The 19,746-nt window shown below is 37.5% G+C and overlaps 3 protein-coding genes across 6 annotated transcripts; 2 read left to right on the plus strand and 1 right to left on the minus strand.

The window, feature by feature from the left end:
• Positions 1-633: 633 nt before the first annotated feature.
• On the plus strand, positions 634-7,261 carry LOC108054209 (adipose-secreted signaling protein). The gene is made up of 2 exons (XM_017137069.3): positions 634-865; positions 5,675-7,261. The coding sequence occupies exons 1-2, from the start codon at positions 826-828 to the stop codon at positions 6,178-6,180; spliced, it is 546 nt and encodes a 181-aa protein (XP_016992558.1). The 5' UTR covers positions 634-825; the 3' UTR covers positions 6,181-7,261.
• A 159-nt stretch (positions 7,262-7,420) lies between these two features.
• Positions 7,421-8,873, minus strand: LOC138912885 (uncharacterized). 2 transcript variants are annotated; one of them, XM_070214505.1, is made up of 4 exons: positions 8,680-8,873; positions 8,237-8,611; positions 7,767-8,176; positions 7,425-7,707 (listed from the first exon to the last, which is right to left on the minus strand). In XM_070214505.1, the coding sequence occupies exons 1-4, from the start codon at positions 8,871-8,873 to the stop codon at positions 7,646-7,648; spliced, it is 1,041 nt and encodes a 346-aa protein (XP_070070606.1). In that variant the 3' UTR covers positions 7,425-7,645. The 2 variants fall into 2 exon arrangements, with proteins under 2 accessions (XP_070070605.1, XP_070070606.1); XM_070214504.1 differs by having other exon boundaries at positions 7,421-8,176.
• Positions 8,631-18,208, plus strand: Unr (cold shock domain-containing Unr). Of its 3 annotated transcripts, XM_017137015.3 has the most exons (11): positions 8,754-8,894; positions 9,372-12,795; positions 13,189-13,730; positions 13,805-14,199; positions 14,270-14,477; positions 14,553-14,996; positions 15,062-15,215; positions 15,278-15,447; positions 15,509-16,453; positions 16,518-16,695; positions 16,758-18,208. In XM_017137015.3, exons 2-11 carry the CDS (start codon positions 12,759-12,761, stop codon positions 16,772-16,774), a joined length of 3,090 nt encoding a protein of 1,029 aa, XP_016992504.2. In that variant the 5' UTR covers positions 8,754-8,894; positions 9,372-12,758; the 3' UTR covers positions 16,775-18,208. The 3 variants fall into 3 exon arrangements, with proteins under 3 accessions (XP_070070602.1, XP_016992504.2, XP_016992503.2); XM_070214501.1 differs by having other exon boundaries at positions 8,631-8,756; positions 14,270-14,996; XM_017137014.3 differs by having other exon boundaries at positions 14,270-14,996.
• Positions 18,209-19,746: the final 1,538 nt, after the last annotated feature.

Here is a 19,746-nt window from a genome sequence, read left to right on the forward strand (position 1 = left end):
AACAGCAAAGACAAAAACCATTTGTTATCGGAGCCGATTTTCACTTTTTTCGATTTTTACAAGCAGTGTTTTACAGTGTTATCGGTTTTTAAAAAGGTATTTTTAATATTGGGCGCGTTCAGCAGAACAACATGATACCTGATTACTTAGAAATTCTAGATCCCAGATCATTTAACATACTTATCATCTCATCATTTTCATTTTTTTTATTAATTAATTGCTAATCAAGCGGGACAGCGAACAGTAGTTATAATCTAACCATTATTACACCATATATATCATTATTCATCATTATTCATACCATTATTCATCAGATTCAAATGAGCCACCCAGGGAGGCTACGTCGGTTTCGCCTCCCACCATCCACCGTCGAACGGTGGAACTAGTTCAATTCAAGGGATGGTAGCCTTAAAAATATTTTAAAAATTCAGTTAAAAAATGCCGTGGACTGAATAATTTGTAATAGAATACTGTGCCAGAGCAGATTTCGAGGTGCGATAATAAAGAAAGGATCCCCGACAAATGGTGAGTTTTTTACCTGGTGATAAAAAATTTATTTTTATTCAAAAAATATCGGTATGTTGATATTTGATATATTTTTCACATCCCTAACCGATGTTCCCCCACCTCTACCATGTTTATTTTGTTATTGGACGCTGTTGGATTGGAAACGGATTTTGATCATTTCGCTGCTAACGATAATTTAAAACTTGAGAGAAGCGTCTGTCTGGTTCCTTTAAATTCGGGAAAAACTATAAATCGCTGGCACTTAACCTCCCACCAACAAATAAGTTCATCAGAAGCTGCTCATTTTTGGATCCTAAAATGTGCGACGAAGCCGCCACCGAAAATGTGGAGCATCAAGGTAAAAATTCGTTCTTTCCCGGTGTTTGCTCAACCCATTTGCATAGCCTTTAAGTGGCGCTCTAATATTTGTACAGAAACTCCTCAAGTGCGTTAAAATATCATTAGGCGACCGGCGGTTTGGGGTTTTCTTGGCTAATAAAATTAAAGGGGGTAGCAGGGGTAATTGCGTGGATTTTGGCGAATAATTCCGCTTAATTATAAGAAAAGAGAAGTACGCTAAATTTAGGCAAGTCAGGCAAACTCAAGAAAAATCGTTTCCTGTTGACCTTTTCTGGGACTCAGGACAGCTGCATTTCGGTCTACACTGAGGAAAGTGGTTGTGAAAATTAAGTGATGAATTAGAATGGATATAAAAAATGTGATCTCGAAAAAATTGTTTTTTTTTTAACTTGATGTTAACGTACTTAAAATTACCAATTTTTTATTTACTGGAAAATTTTTAAGTTAATCTTTCATCTTAGCTATTTAAAAGACTCTTTCAACGTGAATAATTTCTTAACCACTGCCAGATCTTAATAATTTTTTCGTGCAAATTTACGTCCTTAAATAATTATATTTTTTCAATAAATGGTACTAAGAATTTGTTTTTGTGTATATAGGCACGAGTGTTTTGCCATTTCCTTCCTGTCCACTTCACACATTCGCTTTTACCCCCTCTCTCTTTCGCCACTTATTGTTGTTCCCTGACCTCTTCCTGGTTTTCTGCCGCAATATTAAAAATAATATTTGTTCATGGCCAAAGCTAAGCCAATTTTCCCCACCTACCACCCACTTTGCCGCCCTTGCAGAAATCATTTGACATTTGTCGACGGAATCGATGGTTTTCAATTTCCCGCTTTAGGGTTTTGCCGCAATTCGCGTGACTTAAATGGGTTCTCTTATCTTTCCAAACGGCGCTCGACCAGAATTTTATCAGTGGCAGCTGAGCCTGTTCAAGCGTTCTTAAATTGTCGTAGATTAATTTTAATTTATGATCTCCTGACAGAACTTAATGAATTGTGTGCCATAAACACATGGAAAACGAAAATAATTTTCATTTTTTATCAATTAGGGTTTATCAATTAGGGTTTATCTGGCTTTTTTGGGGGCACTTTCAAGTGGCGGTTATATTCGATCTATTATGGTGAATAATTTTGTATGAGTCAGTTAAAGTCTAAATTATAAATTAAATTTCTACTATTTATTAAATGTTTTTATTAGCATTTAAATGATTTATTAGTATAGAAAACAAAACAAAACAATCTTACGTGATAAATTTAAAAAATATCCATTATATATTTAAATCGTTTGTTTCTACCTAAACGTGGTCGCTTCTAGAGTATTTAAAAAAATTCCTTCCCCTACACTTTATCGCCAAACCATGCAAATTGTCGTGAGTTAGCGCTTGATAATATTTGCCGAGCGTTTCATGAGCAATGCTAATTGTAAATTCATTTAGCGCCCGTCCGGAGATTATAGTTTCAGCACCCCAGAACCCAAGCCCAAAGGCAACAACAAAGGCCATTAAAACGATGACAACGATCCCCTACCGGTGGGCTAATTAAATTGCATATAACCTGACCGCCAGCAGAGGTTTCCATTGTTGTAGTCATTTTTTTGTTGCTTATTGTTTTCTATAAAGTGATATGCAATTGTGCAATCCTCATCAGTTGGTCTATTTTTAAAGTCGGGGAAACCAACGGGCACGTTGTTTGGCCTCGTTGTTTTTGTTGCATGAGGGAGCACCACTTGGGGGCACTTCTGACACCACCCCCACCCCCTTTCTCCACCCAAATCCATCGCCCACCGCCAATGAGGTGTTCGTGATTGATATTTGTCTCGTTGGGACACGGGCACCTTTTCAATTGTTTTGATTTGAGAATCTGAGAAACACAATTTACAATATTGTTATGCATGTTTGCATTTTGTTTTTGTTTTGCATTTTCTACATTCGATTTTGCACGTACGGTTGTCTTTTTATGGCATCCCCCACAGGGAAATAGGAAGGCACCTGCATTAGTTATGGGGCAGACCCACAAGTACCACCCAACAAAAAAACCATAAAATCTGATGGGTAAGAATTATATAATTCAGAATGTGGGGGAGGAAAACTGGACAAAGGCCAGTTGGCACTTGACAAATTGGGCTAGCTAGACAGAATAATATTAATTAAGAACACCTTATTTTAAAATAATTGGAATTTGAAAGATATTTTGACAAAAATATCCAAAGCTCTAAGATCGAATCTCTTTAAAGAATAGATATACCCCGATCATGATTAGTTCATCGCATGAAGAGCTTCATGGATTGTCTAGCATCCATTCCCAGACATTAAATTAGAATATATTTGAGTAAACGAACCAATTGAAAAACATAGAGAAAGCCAACGAGAATTCAATTGGTAGACAATCTGTCAGATATGCATCAGATAATTTATCTGAATACAAAATTGGAAGCTATTGCGGCGATGGCAGCGATGAAATCCCAAAAATTGTCTACTGAAATTTGAATTTCTAGCAATAACAGTTGCGCCGAGTTGAGTGTAAATTTCCATTAATGGTTAATCAATGGTGATTGGGGGGCACGTGAGACTGCTTTACCCTAGATTTTTGAGTGTGGCGCATGACTCTAAATGAAATTTATAAAAAGAACAATCGACTTTTCTCCCGCGACACTTGGCACAGCGGATGAATTGGCATTGTAGACGAAAGTCGCCTCCATTGTTGAATCGGCCGTAAGCAGATTAAGCTGGATTACGATAAATTGCTTACATACTGGGAAATGGCAAAGGAACGACCGGAAAATTGCTTTAATTCACATTCGTCTGAGTTTACAAAAAATGAAATAAATTACAAATAAAAATCATGTCCACATTTCCTGCACATTAAAGTGCAGAATTGAATTATTACGTTCTGCTGAGCGGGCGGATCGCCAAAATAAACAACAGAATACCGGGGAATGGTTAAGAAAAAAAGGAAAATAAAATATCAACCGTTTGCGCAGACATTCCATTGCTTGCGACACCAGAACAGAACAAAATATCTATTTGAAAACGGAAAATAAAAGATACAATACGTTTCAAAAACAAACTGCAAAAGAAAGTGCTCATTAAAAAATAGAATCATTAAATTCTGTAACTTAAAAAGGGGCATTTAAACAAACTCTTGCTTAAACATTTTTCAAAAACTAAAGATTAAATTTATAAGGCTAATCTCTTATTAACAACTTTTCCAATCTGTAAATCACACATATTTTAAGTTTTCGAAACGCACTGTCTCTATTTCCACATTCATGTGGAAATGCTTTTGCCGAAAAGAACAAACTTTTGCCACAATTGCCGATGCCAGTGCCATGACCAACTAGTCAAGGGTTCTATTTTTAGCGGAGACTCGACTTTTTCGGGGCCATGAAATATGGCGAACAATATCTGAGGCAATCGCCTATGATTAACTAGGCGACTTTTTAGATATCTCAGGGCATTGCTCGGTTGTGATTAGAAGCCTGATTAAAGGCTCTTTTGGCTGTCAAATTGTTATAGCTGCAGAAACATTTGTCAGCGATTTGTTAATTGCAAGGCAAAACAAGCGGTCTGATAAAAACTATCTATTTTTGATTATATTTTGCCTTTTTTCAATGATTAGCACGCTTCGCATTGCTACGTTTTAAGCGCCAATTTCAATTGTGTTTTTTTATAAAAAATTAACAATGATTCTTATTTATAGACGGTCATCTGATGCAAGGCAGAGGTGTCAGTTAGGCAGTGTTTTAGTTGTCATGTATATATTAGGTAATCAAATATTAAGGGGTAAATTGTATAAATAAAATAGAATACTTATTTTAAAGTTAAATATTTTTTTAAGCTTTTATTAAGTTAAGTTAAGTTATTTTTCTTCCAAATTTTCTTCGATGTGCTTTGCTCATTCATCATTGTTACCGCACAATTGGCATGTGTTGGCAGCAATTAGAAGACGACGAAAGGTTTTTATTTATAAATTCAATTTCGAAGTGCGAGAATTGTGCGAAATTTGACTCTTCAAATATCAAAACAACAGCCAGTGCAGTTGGTCCCAATTGACCCAATTTTAATGTGATTTAAGCCCTAGGACTGTCCAGTTCCCCAATTCCCCATTCATTTGTCGTTTCTTACACAAAGAAACTTTTTTTTACCATATAGAATTTCTATAAATACTCTAAACTATGTCCTAATTAATATAAAAATTTTATAAAAATTGATACATGAAGAAAATATTAGAAATAATTATTATTCAATAGGCGATGAAATAATCAATTTAATTTAATAGGAAATCTTCCACCAATAATATCTAGTCAAACAAATTGTTTCTTGTGTAAGAACAGGGAAGCAGCGGGAGGGGCGTTTAATTACACGCTTACACGCAATTTCCGCTGCAAATGCCGCTGGGGAAAATTTACCCTAGGCGGGGCCGAGACTTCTGTTTGTCTGTTTGTTTATCTCGCTGAAGGTCAGGTTTATAGATAGGTTCTAAAAATGTTAATATTTACTTAAATTATTTAACTGTTAATAATAATATCAAATAAAAAATTGTAATATTTACTTAATTTATTTAAATATTAATAATAAAATCAAATAAAAATAAAGACCGAAAAATAAGATTACAGAACAGGTGATTGCATACATTTCATTTGTAATTATTCTTGACAACTAAACCTACATTTTTCCGGTTTTATATCAGAACCTGCCTTAAATATAAATCCATATTTTAAGTATCATTATTTATAAATTAAATATTTAATACTAAGATACCTCTTGAATTTCCGAAAATCTCACACATATCCTCTTCCTTTGTAGACCACCATGTGCACTTTGACACGAACACGGTGAAGGATGCCTTCGAGTCGGACAGTTGTGTCACATATCAAAGGTCGGGCGACACGATTGTTGTTAGCCTGGGCTTTCTACAGATCAACCATCGCTACCTGATCGACTTGAAAGTGCCAACGTCGCTTTTTGGCGACGCGGGGACGCTGGGCAGCAAGTTTGAGCCAGTGGTCAGTGCCACACCGAGTCTGCACTGCAGGATCACGGAGTTCGCGGGCACCAAGCATGACGAGCACGACTTTTTCGAGATGAAAATCGAGTTCTTCGCCTACAAGGAGAAGCTGCTGCGCGAGGTTCTTCACATCGTCAGCTCGTCGAATGACAAGGAGCTTCTGCAACTGGTGATCGCCGCCCGGGTTTTGGGAAAGGGCAAGGGAACGCCCATGCTGCGCACCGGGATCCACTGCATCGGCGTGGAAAGGGATGAGGACGAGTCGGAGGCATCGGATTTCGCTGGCTTTGATAGCAAGCCCTAAACTGGAACCCTTGTTCTCGCCTTGCCGCAACTTGTTTTCTTAGTTAATTGCAGATATTTACATAGTTCTTAAGTTAAGAATAACATGTAACGTTAGTTATTACCTACATAGCAATCAATTGTGTATGTGAAACTCATTGAGCATTTACATTTAGGTTTCGGTTTCAGTTTTGCTTGTTGTACTTAACATTTGTAAATTACCCGTGTCCGCAATTGTCAAGTTTGTATTACACATGAGTGGGCAAACTGCCAGGAATTCTTGACTTCTGTATTGTTATTCATGACCGTGTTATGTTCAAATATCTTGATTTTGCCAGTAAGATTAAAATGTATTTGCAATTCGTCATCAGGTGAATTTTTGTTTTATTTCCACTTTTAAAGCCATAAAAAGTGTATTATGATTAATGGAGTTATCTGATGAATTAAACTGCGATTAAGAGTCAATTTGATAACGTTTTTAATACTGCAAAATATTTTAATTATTAACCAAACAATTCATTCTTTCTTTTATCAATATTATGTCCCAATTTAAACGGTTTTAAAACTTAAAATTGCACTGTACATACATAAAATCAAACATATTATCTTTAAACTGCACCAAATACAAAATATTCTCACAAAAAATATCTAAACTCAGTACATACACAGAGACCAAACTTTAGACCCTTTCCAAATGTGTATAGTACTGCATGCAGGCTATTAATTTACCCAATTTTACCCAAACCAGATGCAATTTATTGTGTGACCAAATCAAGGTGCTTGATAAGACATTTATGCATTAACCGAAGCAAGATATTAAATCTTTTTGACTAAAGTTAGCCCACAGACATATTTACCAAGGGCGTTTTGATAACCTATTCATGTTTATAACATTTTGCACTGTCGAATGTATAAAAGGGCACCGTAACCGATTAACTAGATTTTGTAAACTTAAAATCTATGAAAAATGTATCAAGGTTCAAAAAATTACCAGCATAGAGGAACCCATTATAACATCATACAGAATTTAAGTAAATGATAATTAGGCACCTAGCTGCTTAGGAAGCCGTAAATAAAAGATCGTTTAAAACCTAAAAGCTAAATTTTGACTGTGTTTTTTATGGATATTTTGTCTTAATTCTGGACCATGTACTTTGTGATACGTATGCCCGACTTTCTTATCACTTATTGGAAATTTAAATTTATTGATAATAAATACTAAATACCCAATACGAACATTTTTACAAGCTTTCAGCGGAGAGTTTCTCTCAATGAATTTAAAATAAAACTTTAATGAAATATTACAAAATTTCTTTCAATAAATTTTCTCAAAATATCAAACTTAATAAAGTGGAAAATAAGATCCTTAAAAATCAAATTAAATTGCATTCGTTCCATTTGGCGCCAAAAACTCGAACAAACCAGGCCCACAGGGTGATTCGTACCCACTTCCGCCGATATTTATCGATAGTTAGTACAGCTGTTAATTATTGAAACAGAACCTTTCTTTTGCTTTGTTTACGAATCGGTGGGAAGGCAAAACTGGGTGCTGGATGAAAAAATAAAATAAATCTACTGAGATTGGTGGTAATCGACAATGGATCCTACGAGTGCCGCGTGGGCTGGAGCGACTCCAAGGAACCGGACCTGCGCTTCCGCAAAGTGCTGACAAATCTGCGCAAGGATCCCAAGAAGAAGACGGCTGCCACTTAGCAGGCCTTCGCCGAAGATTCCTTGACTTCGGCACTGGACTAGATGGACTCCGCGACCCAACAGCAGCAGGAGAAGCTGGACAAGATGCGCAAGCCCCCAGAGCGCGAGTCCCAGGCAGACCGGCTGGCCGAGCCGCATGGCAAATGGGAGCAGTTCCTGGAGATGCGTCCGTTCCAGTCATAGTTTGCCATCTACGTATCGGATGAGCCCACTCTAGGTGACTAGTTGGGAGCATGTGTGCTTGGACCACCAGGAGCATGGCAGCGAGTTTTTCCGGGAGCTCAGGGCCAGCAATCCCTTTTATTCTACACCAAAAGATTAACAATTATTTGAAACCACCGGCAAATATACATAGACGTTCAAACCGTTTCGTTACATCGTTTCCGAGGAGTAAGTTCCAGGTCTTGGGCACCGTGGGCTTAAAACTCCCATCGCCGCCATTGCGCAGCTGAAGGAAATCCTTGCAGAGTTCGTTCAGCTCCCGGACGAACAGGAAAGCATCTGTGGATGCATTGCCGCCGCCGCCATAGATGACCTCGCCCCTGTGCTCCTTCCACTCGATCACCTCCTGGTTGCCAACTCCGTAGACCGGGATCAGAGCTCCTTGGACGCAATCAACAGGTCGCAGGCCGGCTGCGCCACACTTCCGACGCAGATGATCGGTATGATCAGCCTGTACTCTGCCAATTCCAGTTTGGGGGCGCTTGTCCTTTAGAAACATTATAGTTCGGCGAAATCTCCTGGAATCCGAAATGAGTTCAAAAGTTACAAATCAAAGTCAAAAATATTTCAGCGCTGCTGTACCTACCGATTGCCGAAAGGTGGCAACGCTCGTCGGGGTCCGGCAAATATGGCGTCCGCTAGCAGTTGTTGTGCTGTCGTGTGGTACGTGTGCTGGTCCAGAAAATTCTTTTCGCTTCGAATAGGACTATTATTTAACTCAAATTCGCAACGAAAATTGGCAGAAAATGTTCCTTGAACCAAGCTGTGATGGATAAACATGAAAAGTGCCAGGGAAACAAGGTTTTATGCGGCCAAATAACGTTTTTCTCGCTGGCCTGCCAGTTTTTGTGCGCCTGTGTGTGTGTGTGTGCGTTTGAGGGTACCAAAATTTGCAGCCCGAAAAAAAAGTTGAGGAAGAAAAATCTTTTTCTCTACCAACTTGGCACTGCGGTGCCTTTGCATGTGTGCGTACAGTCGGCTCGCCTGCTAATTTTACGCAAAAAACCACAACAATAATGTGTAAAAATAGTTTACAATTGCAATTGCGTGTGCGTGTGTATGAGCGTGCATGTGTGTGTGCGTAGTAGGTTGGGCCTGTGTGTGTGCAATTTTTTCCGGCAGGCAAAAACTCTCCGTTTGCAACCCTGAAAAATCGATAAAACTGCAGCAAGACTTTCGGTGTAGATTTCACTAGCCAAAAAACCGAACAAATTAATAAAAAAAAAAAAAAAATGATTATCCTAATCGTTTCCACCTTTCTCTTTTTTCACCCCACAGCTTTTGTAACTAAAACTCCGTTTTGACATCACTTTCATCATAATCTGAATAAAAATAATAATAATATAAAAATACAACAACAAAAAATATGATAGAAATATAAAAAACCATCGAAAACGAATCAAAAAATAATACATACAAAATATAAAACGCAAATAATTGAAAGTTACAGAAAAAATACATGAAAAAACCAACAACAACATAGCTCAAAAGGAAAATTCAAAGCGAAAACTTTTTAAGTTTTTTGGACTCTTTGTTTTTGTTTCGTTTGCTTTGCAAAGAAAAATCACACACAAAACGGAAAAACGAGAATTTTTACGCCGCCCGTGGGTGTGAGCGAGACAGACAGAGAGAGGGAGATAAAGCGACTGCGCAAATAAAAAAACAAACAACAAAAAAAAACAAGCCAAGCTTGAAACGAAGACTTTCAAATAAAACAACAACAAAACCAACAACAACAACAAACCAAACAAATTGAAACGCTGTGAAATTAACTCGTCAATACTCAAAAGCACCAACAAATAAATAAATAAAAGAAAAGCAAAAAATAAAAGGCAAACTACGGAGGAGCAAGTAAAGCGGAGTTCAATAAGAAAACGGCAAAAGCACTGAAAACAAAAAGCAACGGGAAACGAAACTAACGGGAAAGTAAAGGCAACGGCGCTGCGGCGTTCGAACTCTCGAATAAAAAACAAAACCGAAAAAATACACTTTAAAAAACGCTAAATCAATCCCAAAATTCCTCATTATTTTTCCTGAAAAGCTTTAATTTAATTACGAATTTTTTGTTGTTAAGTCAAAGTGAATTCAATTTGCTAATTAATTTAAATTAAGACAACAACAGCAACAGAGCTACAAAAGCAGCAGCAACAACAAACAAACAACCAACCAACAACAAACAACTGAATTAATGTTTTAAAGTACAAAATAACCGGGAGTAAATCAACAACAAATAATTTAAACATATTAAAAACGATATAATTTAAAACGCAACATCAATCTAAATTATTTAACTAAATAAACAAAAAACACTGCTAGAATTTAAGTCAAAATAAAAACTGAGAAAAGCCCAGCTGGGCGAAAAGGAAGTGAGAGAAAGAAGGAGAGCAGATTAAAACCGATTAAGCAACAATTGTGCCGCAAAAAGTGTGAATAAAAATATATACTACAAAAATAACGGTAACAATAAAGAAAACATTTAAAACCAAAAATCTACAAGAATTCTATAAGTTTTAAGTCACGTTTTACACAGACGTACAACAACACCAGCAAATTAACTTAGCCAATAAATTAAACAAAATAAAAACCAATAAATTAGTAGAAAATTAAACGGATTAAGAAAATATACATAGAGAACGCATAACAAATTCAAAACTGCGGCCTTGCGCCAAAAAACAGTTTTTATTTTTCCAACAAAACATTGTTTTTACTAGTTTTCAATTCAGTTTTTTTTTATAAGTGTACCTAGTGAGAAATGTTAAAAGTCTAAAACAGCAAAAGCAACTGCAACAAACGGAAGTAAAACGGAGAAAAGAAAAACAAAACAAATTCAAAGAAAGATTTAACAACTCTGTGATAATTACTGTAAATTTATAAATTTAAATAAACAAAAAAGAAAAACGCAAAGAAAAAACACAAAAAAATCTCTAATGGAATGAAAGGCAAACCCCGTAATTTTAAACAATAGAAGGAGCGAAGAAGGAGCGAAAGAAGAAGCTGAAAACAGAAAACATCTTAAACCAACAACAACAACTTTACACTTAAGAGCAAATGCAAATGAAAAGATAAAAAACATTGAAACAAATTCGTGATATCTTAAAGGACTTCGATACATATATACTATAGTATATTATATATTATATTATATAAACTATTAAAATAAGCTTAAATCTAGTAAGCGAGAACCGAGAAAACAAAACAAAACAACGGAATAAGTGAAAAATAACAAAACCAACCAACACAAAGCAAAAATAAAAACCCTAGGTTATAAAAAAGACTTCAAAACGCATTCAAAAAATATATATATTTAAACAAAACAAAATAAATCGTAGGATTAAAGTTCAACATAGTAAATGAGCGAGGATAACTCCACATAACGGGTGTCCTATATCTATTATATATAAAGAAAAAGAAAAACCTTAAACTCATAATTTTTGCTTAGTGAATAGTAAATGAAACAGCAATAAAACAGCAACAACAACAACAAACAAATTATACAAATTGTGCAACCGAAAAGTAATAGCAACGTACAGCGAAACAAAATAGGAAATCGACACTGAGAGAAAGAGGAACCGGAAACGGAAGCCCCGAGAAGGAGAAGCAGCAGGAGAAGAAGAAGCAGATTCGAACCTCGTCCCCAAAAATCATCGTTGTACTAAGGGTATTCGAAAGTAAATTAAAATTAAATCACTACTACTTCCTATAAACCACAACGATTGCCTACAAAATATATATTATATATATGTATACTATATAGAAAACAAAAAACAATATAATCAAGCAAAACACACAAAATATTCAAATATCAAGCTAATCTAACCCAAAAGTAAAAGTATTCCCAGTGTATTTTTCTAGTAAAACTAAAGTAAAAATATAAAAAAATCAACCAAAATCATTTCAAACAAAATGCAATAATTCAATGATAATTCAAACTCGAACAAAAACAAAACAAAAAACACCAACGGCAGCAGCTGGTATGCATTTTCATCGTAAAACAACAATATTTTGAATACACAAAACAAGCAAAAATATAAAAATAAAAAAACTTTAGAAAAAACAACCTACAAAACAGACCCAGGAAGGAACTTCAAACTACCAAAACAAACCAACAACGTTACAATATTTGTCGGCATTTTTTACAAGAAAAAAAACACACAACAACAAGGAACACAAAAACAAACCAACAACAGCAAAGGAAAGCTAAGAAAAACAACCATTTTTTTTGCGGGGCATGCCCTCAAGAAAAGACAAAAATTTTTATTAACTTCGAAGACAAGGAATTTCAGTGCCTCTTGTGCCAGTGTTTAGCCAAAATATATATACACAAAAAACAAAACAAACAACAAATAAAAAACAAATACGTATTTATTGCTTAGTTTTTTTCTCTTTGATATAAAAATACACAAAAAATCTAAAAAAAACGAAATATAAAAATATCCTAAAGATAAAGAAAAGATATCAAAAATCTGTTTTCGGTAATTTTCGCGTTTTCTTCAACTTCAACTCTCGTTCCAATCGTTCTCGTCATTCGCATCCATTATCGGGTTATATCACTGACCACCCAATACCAACAACATCGCAATCACCGTCGCCAAGAACCAGTCTCCAATTTGCTAGTCCTTATCAGCATTTTTCTTTGTTTGTTAATATCCAATCAATCAATTCAACATGAATACCCAATCGAAGGTGTACCGCACCGGCGAAGGTAAGTGGGGAATTGGGTCTCTTATTTACAGAACATTTAGGCCACATTTAAGAACGGGTTCTGACTTAATTTATTACTTTGATTACTTTGATTACTTTGTGAATTGACCTAAATCTTTTTATATATTTTATTCAAAAATCTATTTCCGCAAGTCTTTAATTAAAAATATTTATAGAATTTGATAATTATGATTATCTTATTTGAAAATAAATAATTTTATATTTGTAGAATTTTGAATCTTAAAGTAAAGTTGTTGATTTGATTTTATAACTATAAACTAGATTTTAAAGGGGAGAAAATAAATGTTAAGAAGATGTGCATATAATGCAAAAAGTTGATAATTTTCTTCCTTATAATATTTTATATTTCTTCTCCTCCAATTTAATGCTTCAGAAATCTATGACAACTTGCCATGCGATGGTTATTTCAACATGAATGCCATTCGCAATCTGGGAATCCCGACTACATTCCCGACCATTGGAACCTTTACGCTTGACTCAACCACTTTGGGATTGCAGCCGCAAGGTCAGGGGCCGTCTCAGCAACATCAGCAGCAGCAGCAGCAAAATATGCATCATCACCAACAGCAGCAGCAGCACCAACAACAGCAGCAGCAGCAGCAGCATATGCAACAGCAGCAGCAACACCAACAGCAGCAGCAACAACATCAACAGCAGCAGCAACATCAACAGCAGCAGCAGCATCAACAACAGCAGCAGCAACAACATCAGAGCATTGGAATGTTTGATGCCAACGAGGTTAACGATGTCATCCAGAATCCTCCTCAAATCGGTGTATTTCAATCTAACAGTGTTTTGACCAATGGAGCTGGGAGCTCCTCTTCGATCTTTGGCTCCCAGTCGAGCAATTCTTCGGCCGCAGCTGCGGATCCCAGCCAGACCACCCGGGAAACTGGCATCATCGAGAAGCTGCTGGTGAGTAGAAATGGGGGAACTTTCACTTGACCGCAATATCTAATTTTACGCTATTTATTCCGGCTTAATTATAGCACTCCTATGGATTTATTCAGTGCTGCGAGCGGCAGGCGCGTCTCTTCTTTCATTTCTCGCAATTCAGCGGTAATATTGATCATTTGAAAATCGGAGATCCCGTGGAGTTTGAGATGACCTATGATCGCCGTACCGGCAAGCCGATAGCTAGTCAAGTGTCTAAGATAGCCCCAGAGGTTGTACTTTCCGAGGAGCGTGTCACCGGCACGGTGACCACCGAGCTGCGCACGGATAGCGCCAACAATGTGCTCAACTCCAGCGAGACCACCGGTCGCATAAGCTATGAGAACCGAGGCGAATGCTTCTTCTTACCCTATACCAAAGACGATGTGGAAGGCAATGTCAACTTGCGCGCTGGCGACAAGGTCAGCTTCCAAATCGCAACGAACCAAAGGTGAGGACTATTTGATGATTAAATAATTTACATCTTCACATAAATTAATTCCATTTCTTCTTTTCCGCAGAGGTAATCTAGGCGCCTGCCATATTCGCCTGGAGAATCCGGCGCAGCCGGTCAAGTATCGTGGCGTGGTCTGTTCGATGAAGGAGTCGTTCGGCTTTATCGAACGCGCCGATGTGGTTAAGGAGATTTTCTTTCACTTCTCTGAGGCCGAGGGCAATGTGGAGCTGCGTCCCGGTGACGATGTCGAGTTCACCATCCAGACGCGGAGCGTAAGTGGCAGCGGCGATCCGACCAACCCCAACCTCCTACAATCAAAAATGCAGTCTGCATCTGTGCCTCCGCAGGGCCGTGAATTTGCGTGCAACATCACGCGCCTAGCACCGGGATCGGTGATCTTCGAGGACGTGGACAGCACGGTGTATAAGGGCCAAGTGCTCAAGTCGCTTGATCGCAACAATCCGGTGCGTCAGAACAATGATCCCTTGCCGGGTCGCATCCGTTACAGGGCTTTGGATTACTCCGAGGTGGAGGTACCGTTCGGGGACAAGGACCAGAAGGGTGACTTCACCCTGCGCCACGGTGACTGGGTGCAGTTTCTCCTGGCCACCGATCGGCGTGATCAATTGCAGCGGGCCACTTCGATTGCCCTGTTGGACGAGACCTTCAAGGTGTCCGGCGAGAAGAGAGAGCAGGGCACCATCGCCTCACTAAAGGAGGGCTTCGGCTTCCTGCGCTGCGTAGAGCGACAGGCCCGTCTATTTTTCCATTTTACTGAAGTTTTAGATACGGTAAGAATAATATAATTTTATATGTTTATTACACTTCTTCAGTAATTTATTTTTTCTTATTACAGAGCCGCGAAATCGATGTCAACGATGAGGTGGAATTCACTGTTATTCAGGAGCCTGGATTGGCCTATAATAACTCGCGTTTGCAGGCCATACGCATTAAACACTTGCCGCCCAACTCAGTGCAATTCGAAACTCTAATGGCCAGCAACATAGAGGGTATGCTCTATTTATTACCATTTCTATTTATACTTTTTCTAATGCGTGAAATCTATGATCAGGTTGCGTAACACGAGAGGCCCCTAAGAGCCCAATTAAATCTCAAGATCGCGTCGAGGGCGGTGTGATTACCTACGAACATGCCGATGTTAAAAAGACTATAATGTATTTTCTTAAAGACTGCGAAAAACCACCAAGGATTGGGGAGCGAGTACGCTTCGATATTTACATGGTAAGTTGAAAAATTTAGCAAATTCAGCAATCGAAATCTAAAAATTCCTTTAATACGGCAGGTCAAACGTAACAAGGAGTGTATAGCCGTCAACGTACAGCTAGTTTCGCTGCAGCAACAACAGCAGCAGCAACAGCAGATGCTTCTTAATCAGCCGATTGCTGGAGCAAACATAAACCAGAATGACCAGCTTGCAGGATTGTCGAATGGAGTCAGTAGCAGCAGCTCGAATGCCTCGCTGCAGAATGGCTATGTCATGCACGGCAGCCCCGGTGGCAGCACTAGCAGCGTGGGCAGCAACAATCCTGGTCACCTGGACGACTTTAAGCTGGAGAACAACAATCATGCCGGAACCGAGGCCGGTCAGGTGTACCGCGGCTTCATAGCCGTGATGAAGGAGAATTTTGGATTCATTGAGACTTTGTCCCACGACGAGGAGGTCTTCTTTCACTTCAGCAATTATCTGGGCAACCCCAATTGGTTGGAGTTGGGTCAGGAGGTTGAGTACACTCTGGCCCGCAACGGAAATACTTCCGTTTCTGGAAACTGCCTGCCTGCGGAGAATGTTCGCATGCTGCCAAAGAACTCTATTCCTCAGCCGGCTGTGCTGGAAACCACGCACAATGGCGTGGTGGCTCGTCCGCTGCGCTGCATCAATCCCGACCAGCAGGAGTACGCCGGTCTCATTGAAATTCTCGATGAGCTGCGCACCACCGTCATTTCGCAACATGAGTTCGGGATCACTAGTCTGGTGAACAAGAGGGATCTGCTCCAGAAGGGCGATCTTGTTAGCTTCCGCATTGATGAGAGCGGCCGGGCAGCGAACGTAAATGCCGTTAGGCAAAAGAAACGCGCCACTGTGGACTCCATTAAGGGGCAGTTTGGTTTTCTCAACTTTGAGGTGGAGGATGGTAAGAAGTTGTTCTTCCACATGTCCGAGGTGCAGGGCAATACTGTCGCCTTACATCCAGGAGATACTGTGGAGTTCTCCGTGGTTACCAATCAGGTGAGTTGATGCTTGCTATTATTTGGTTGAGATTCTAACATTCAACCATATATTTTCTCATCAGCGTAATGGAAAGTCTTCGGCTTGCAATGTTCTAAAAATAAACGATCGTCCGGATCGTCTGATCTCGCGCCTCAAGCTCAACGGCGATGACACTGTGCCGCGCCTAATCCTCATTCGCGCACCAAAGGGACCGCAGGGCAAAGGCTTTTCTGTTCTAGCGCGTCATCCACGCATTCCAGGTGAGAAAATAAACCGCAAAAATGTATGCAGCGGTTTTACTTAACAAAATCTAATTTTTCAGGCAATTTGGTGGAGTAGATTGCTGAAAATGTTGCATTAGCAAGCCAGATATTAGATGCACATCAAAGACAATTACCTACAGCTATATATATTCTTGTACGCAAGCCATAAATGAGCAGGCTACCAATCAACCAACTAACAGCAACGTGAACTTGTCGCCCTAACCATATACACAAACATTTATAACGAATATAATCCCTAGAAGCAAACAAACACTATTGGAAACGATCTAATTGATAATAATTGATAGCAAAGGCATACAATTAATATTTACGAAACTACTTAACGGCAACTCAACAAGAGAACTCTTCGTGTCTGAAATCGAAACTTATTTGTAATATTACCAACTAACCCCTCCACCATTGTAACGCTTTGTTTTCAACTAGACGCAACCGTGATCCGAGTTGTGGCCAGTTTGAAGCAAAATGAAATTGAAATCCAAGTGTCTGAGAGATGAAACCAAAACGTTTGTATACGTATACTATTTTCTACTAGTTTGCTTTAATTTTAACTAATTAAAAAATCAATGCGAAAAACAAAACAAAGTGAGATGAAGGAAACAAGCAACATAATCTATGAAGTATTTATTATAGAATGGCAACGAAATCCTTGCATAATTGCGTTAGAAATTGTATAAAAGCAACACTCTCTAAATACATTTATCTATAGCTGCTTTTACTGTATCTTGCTCTACTCGTATTCTTTTGTACTTCTCGAAAACTGTTCTTTCACTGCTTTCAATCTTACTGTTAACGATTTATATTTATTGAATAATTATTGTACTGCGGCAGCAACAGTTAAGGTAGAACAACAATCGCAGCAGCAACATCAACATCAACAAGAAATCAATCAATGGAGTGAAGCAAGAAAAAGTATTTATATCTACAAGTACATATATATTTTACATATTCATTAACGTAAACAAAACTAATATTAATGTTATTATTTCCTTTAATTTGATCTTTGCTTGTGAACACCCCCAAGTTGTTTCGCCAAATCTTTTGTTGCATTCAGACGGTTGCATTAACTTATTACGTAACATATTATACAAAAACATACATACATGCTACATCTTAAATATTTATTTAAAGCAACAACAAAACGCATTAAGAAAACTCACAAAAAAATATTGAGGAGAGAAGTAAATTACGAAAAGTTTTGTGTGACGATGAAGAGCAAATTAAATTTGCTGCGCCAAATCTGTTGAAACCATTTAATGAAGATTATAAAAATAATTTTTAAAAAATCTATATACATATACGAAAAAAATCTAAAAAAAAAATAAAACTAAAAACCAAACCTTATGAGCGTGTCGTGTGTCGGTAACAAAGAGCAAATATTGTGAAAATTATGAATTTCAATTACTAAGAAACAAAAAAACTAATGTAACAAAAAAAAACACAAAAAAACATTTAACAAGCTAACAACAAATTTGGGATCAGTACGTCCTATTATAGCCATGTTATATACAACTACAACAGCAAAAACCACAAAAACAAGAACTTACACTAAGCAACACAGACACTCACAGACAAAACCAGAACAAAGAGCAAGAAAAAATAGTAACTTTAATATTGTATAACGATTATACATCTACATATATATAGATATATGCCGGATATACATCCCGAGGGATATATCCTGCAGGGCGGGTGGGGTAACTGAGGTTGATGAAATAGTCGACAGAAATGCCAAACGCCATCGCTGCCCAAAACATTTTCAAAGCGGCCGGCACCTGGGCGTTTTGTCTTTCATGCAATGCAAGAAATGAACAGCACAGTAACTAAAATCCTTATTACGAAAAACCAACAAAAACAACAAAAAATATTTCAAATAAAACACAAAAAAAATCGAAAAAAACTCAAAATGTAACAAAAACATCAAAAAAGATACAAAAAATACAAGAAAAATACATACATACATATGTGCTTGAATACGAAAAAAAAATCGCAAACTATATAAGTCAAATAATACAACAACAACAGAATAAATAATAAATACATATTTCAATAAACTAAAAAGTCAATATGTGCATTTCATTGGTTTACTGTGGAGTTCTGAAGATTTATAACCCGCACCATTCAAAACATTTTAATTCCAAAGAGAGATTTAGTTTTCGGTTTAAATTTTTGTTTTTATTTATAAGAATAATTTATATCTGCTTAGATTCGTTTGGTTACATGACATGACTATGGTATGGTATCATCGTATCGCATTTCCTTTTTTTTAGACTCTCGTACGCTTCTTTAAACCTTACAGTTTATTGACTTTTCTTTTCGGTTGTTGGGCTCTCTATATGCTGGGAATTGCAATTCGTTTCGTTTGCTCTTACGCTGCTTAAAATTCAAGATCCTCCCGTTCTTCGTTTATATACTTCTATACTCGTATGTGTTGAGGTTATGTCAAATATCTTATGATTTAACGCTTGCATTGATTTCTCGTTTAGTGAATATATTGCATTGATTTCGATTCGATTTTTGGTTGTCGCACGTTTAATATATCGCCTATTTATAAATATATATCGCTTAGGTTTAGTAGATATACGAGTATGGCAAAAATGGTGTCTTTGTGTGGGACTAGAACTTTTTTGACGAATTTAAAAACCGATCGATCGATTATCGTATATAAAGCCAGTAAAAAGGGATTCGTAATACAAATTGAATTGATTATTTTCTCGTTTAACTTTGTTTGGGAGATTAATTGATTCGATTCGAACTTACAAGTACTATTACAAAAACGTTCGAGCTTTGTATAAAAAATCGAGGTAAACTTGATAGTGCATCGGATCTGTTTGGGTGTTGTGTCCTTTACTTGGTTAATCCTTGCTTGCAATTGGTGTTAGGGGGAAACTCAGAGTTCTGTGTTTTTTTGGAGGCATTTGCCGCCGAAGGCATTTCAATAATGGCTGTGATTGATTCTGATCCGCTACAATGATGCATCCAATTTAAACATTCTTGGTTTTTCTTGGGACGAAACGATGGACTGCTTCT

Source organism: Drosophila takahashii, chromosome 3L, assembly GCF_030179915.1.
Source record: "Drosophila takahashii strain IR98-3 E-12201 chromosome 3L, DtakHiC1v2, whole genome shotgun sequence".
Lineage (NCBI taxonomy): Eukaryota > Metazoa > Arthropoda > Insecta > Diptera > Drosophilidae > Drosophila > Drosophila takahashii.

Bases quoted from the DNA above. Each gene is read 5' to 3' on its own strand.
- Unr (XM_070214501.1), top strand. From the start codon at position 12,759: ATGAATACCCAATCGAAGGTGTACCGCACCGGCGAAG. The intron at 13,731-13,804 runs GTGAGTAGAAAT...GCTTAATTATAG, and splicing joins GCATCATCGAGAAGCTGCTG to CACTCCTATGGATTTATTCA. The intron at 15,216-15,277 runs GTATGCTCTATT...ATCTATGATCAG, and splicing joins AATGGCCAGCAACATAGAGG to GTTGCGTAACACGAGAGGCC.
- LOC138912885 (XM_070214504.1), bottom strand. From the start codon at position 8,873: ATGTTTATCCATCACAGCTTGGTTCAAGGAACATTTTCTGCCAATTTT. The intron at 8,612-8,679 runs GTAGGTACAGCA...TTCGGATTCCAG, and splicing joins TTGCCACCTTTCGGCAATCG to GAGATTTCGCCGAACTATAA. The intron at 8,177-8,236 runs GTTTGAACGTCT...CTTTTGGTGTAG, and splicing joins GGAAACGATGTAACGAAACG to AATAAAAGGGATTGCTGGCC.
- LOC108054209 (XM_017137069.3), top strand. From the start codon at position 826: ATGTGCGACGAAGCCGCCACCGAAAATGTGGAGCATCAAG. The intron at 866-5,674 runs GTAAAAATTCGT...CTTCCTTTGTAG, and splicing joins CGAAAATGTGGAGCATCAAG to ACCACCATGTGCACTTTGAC.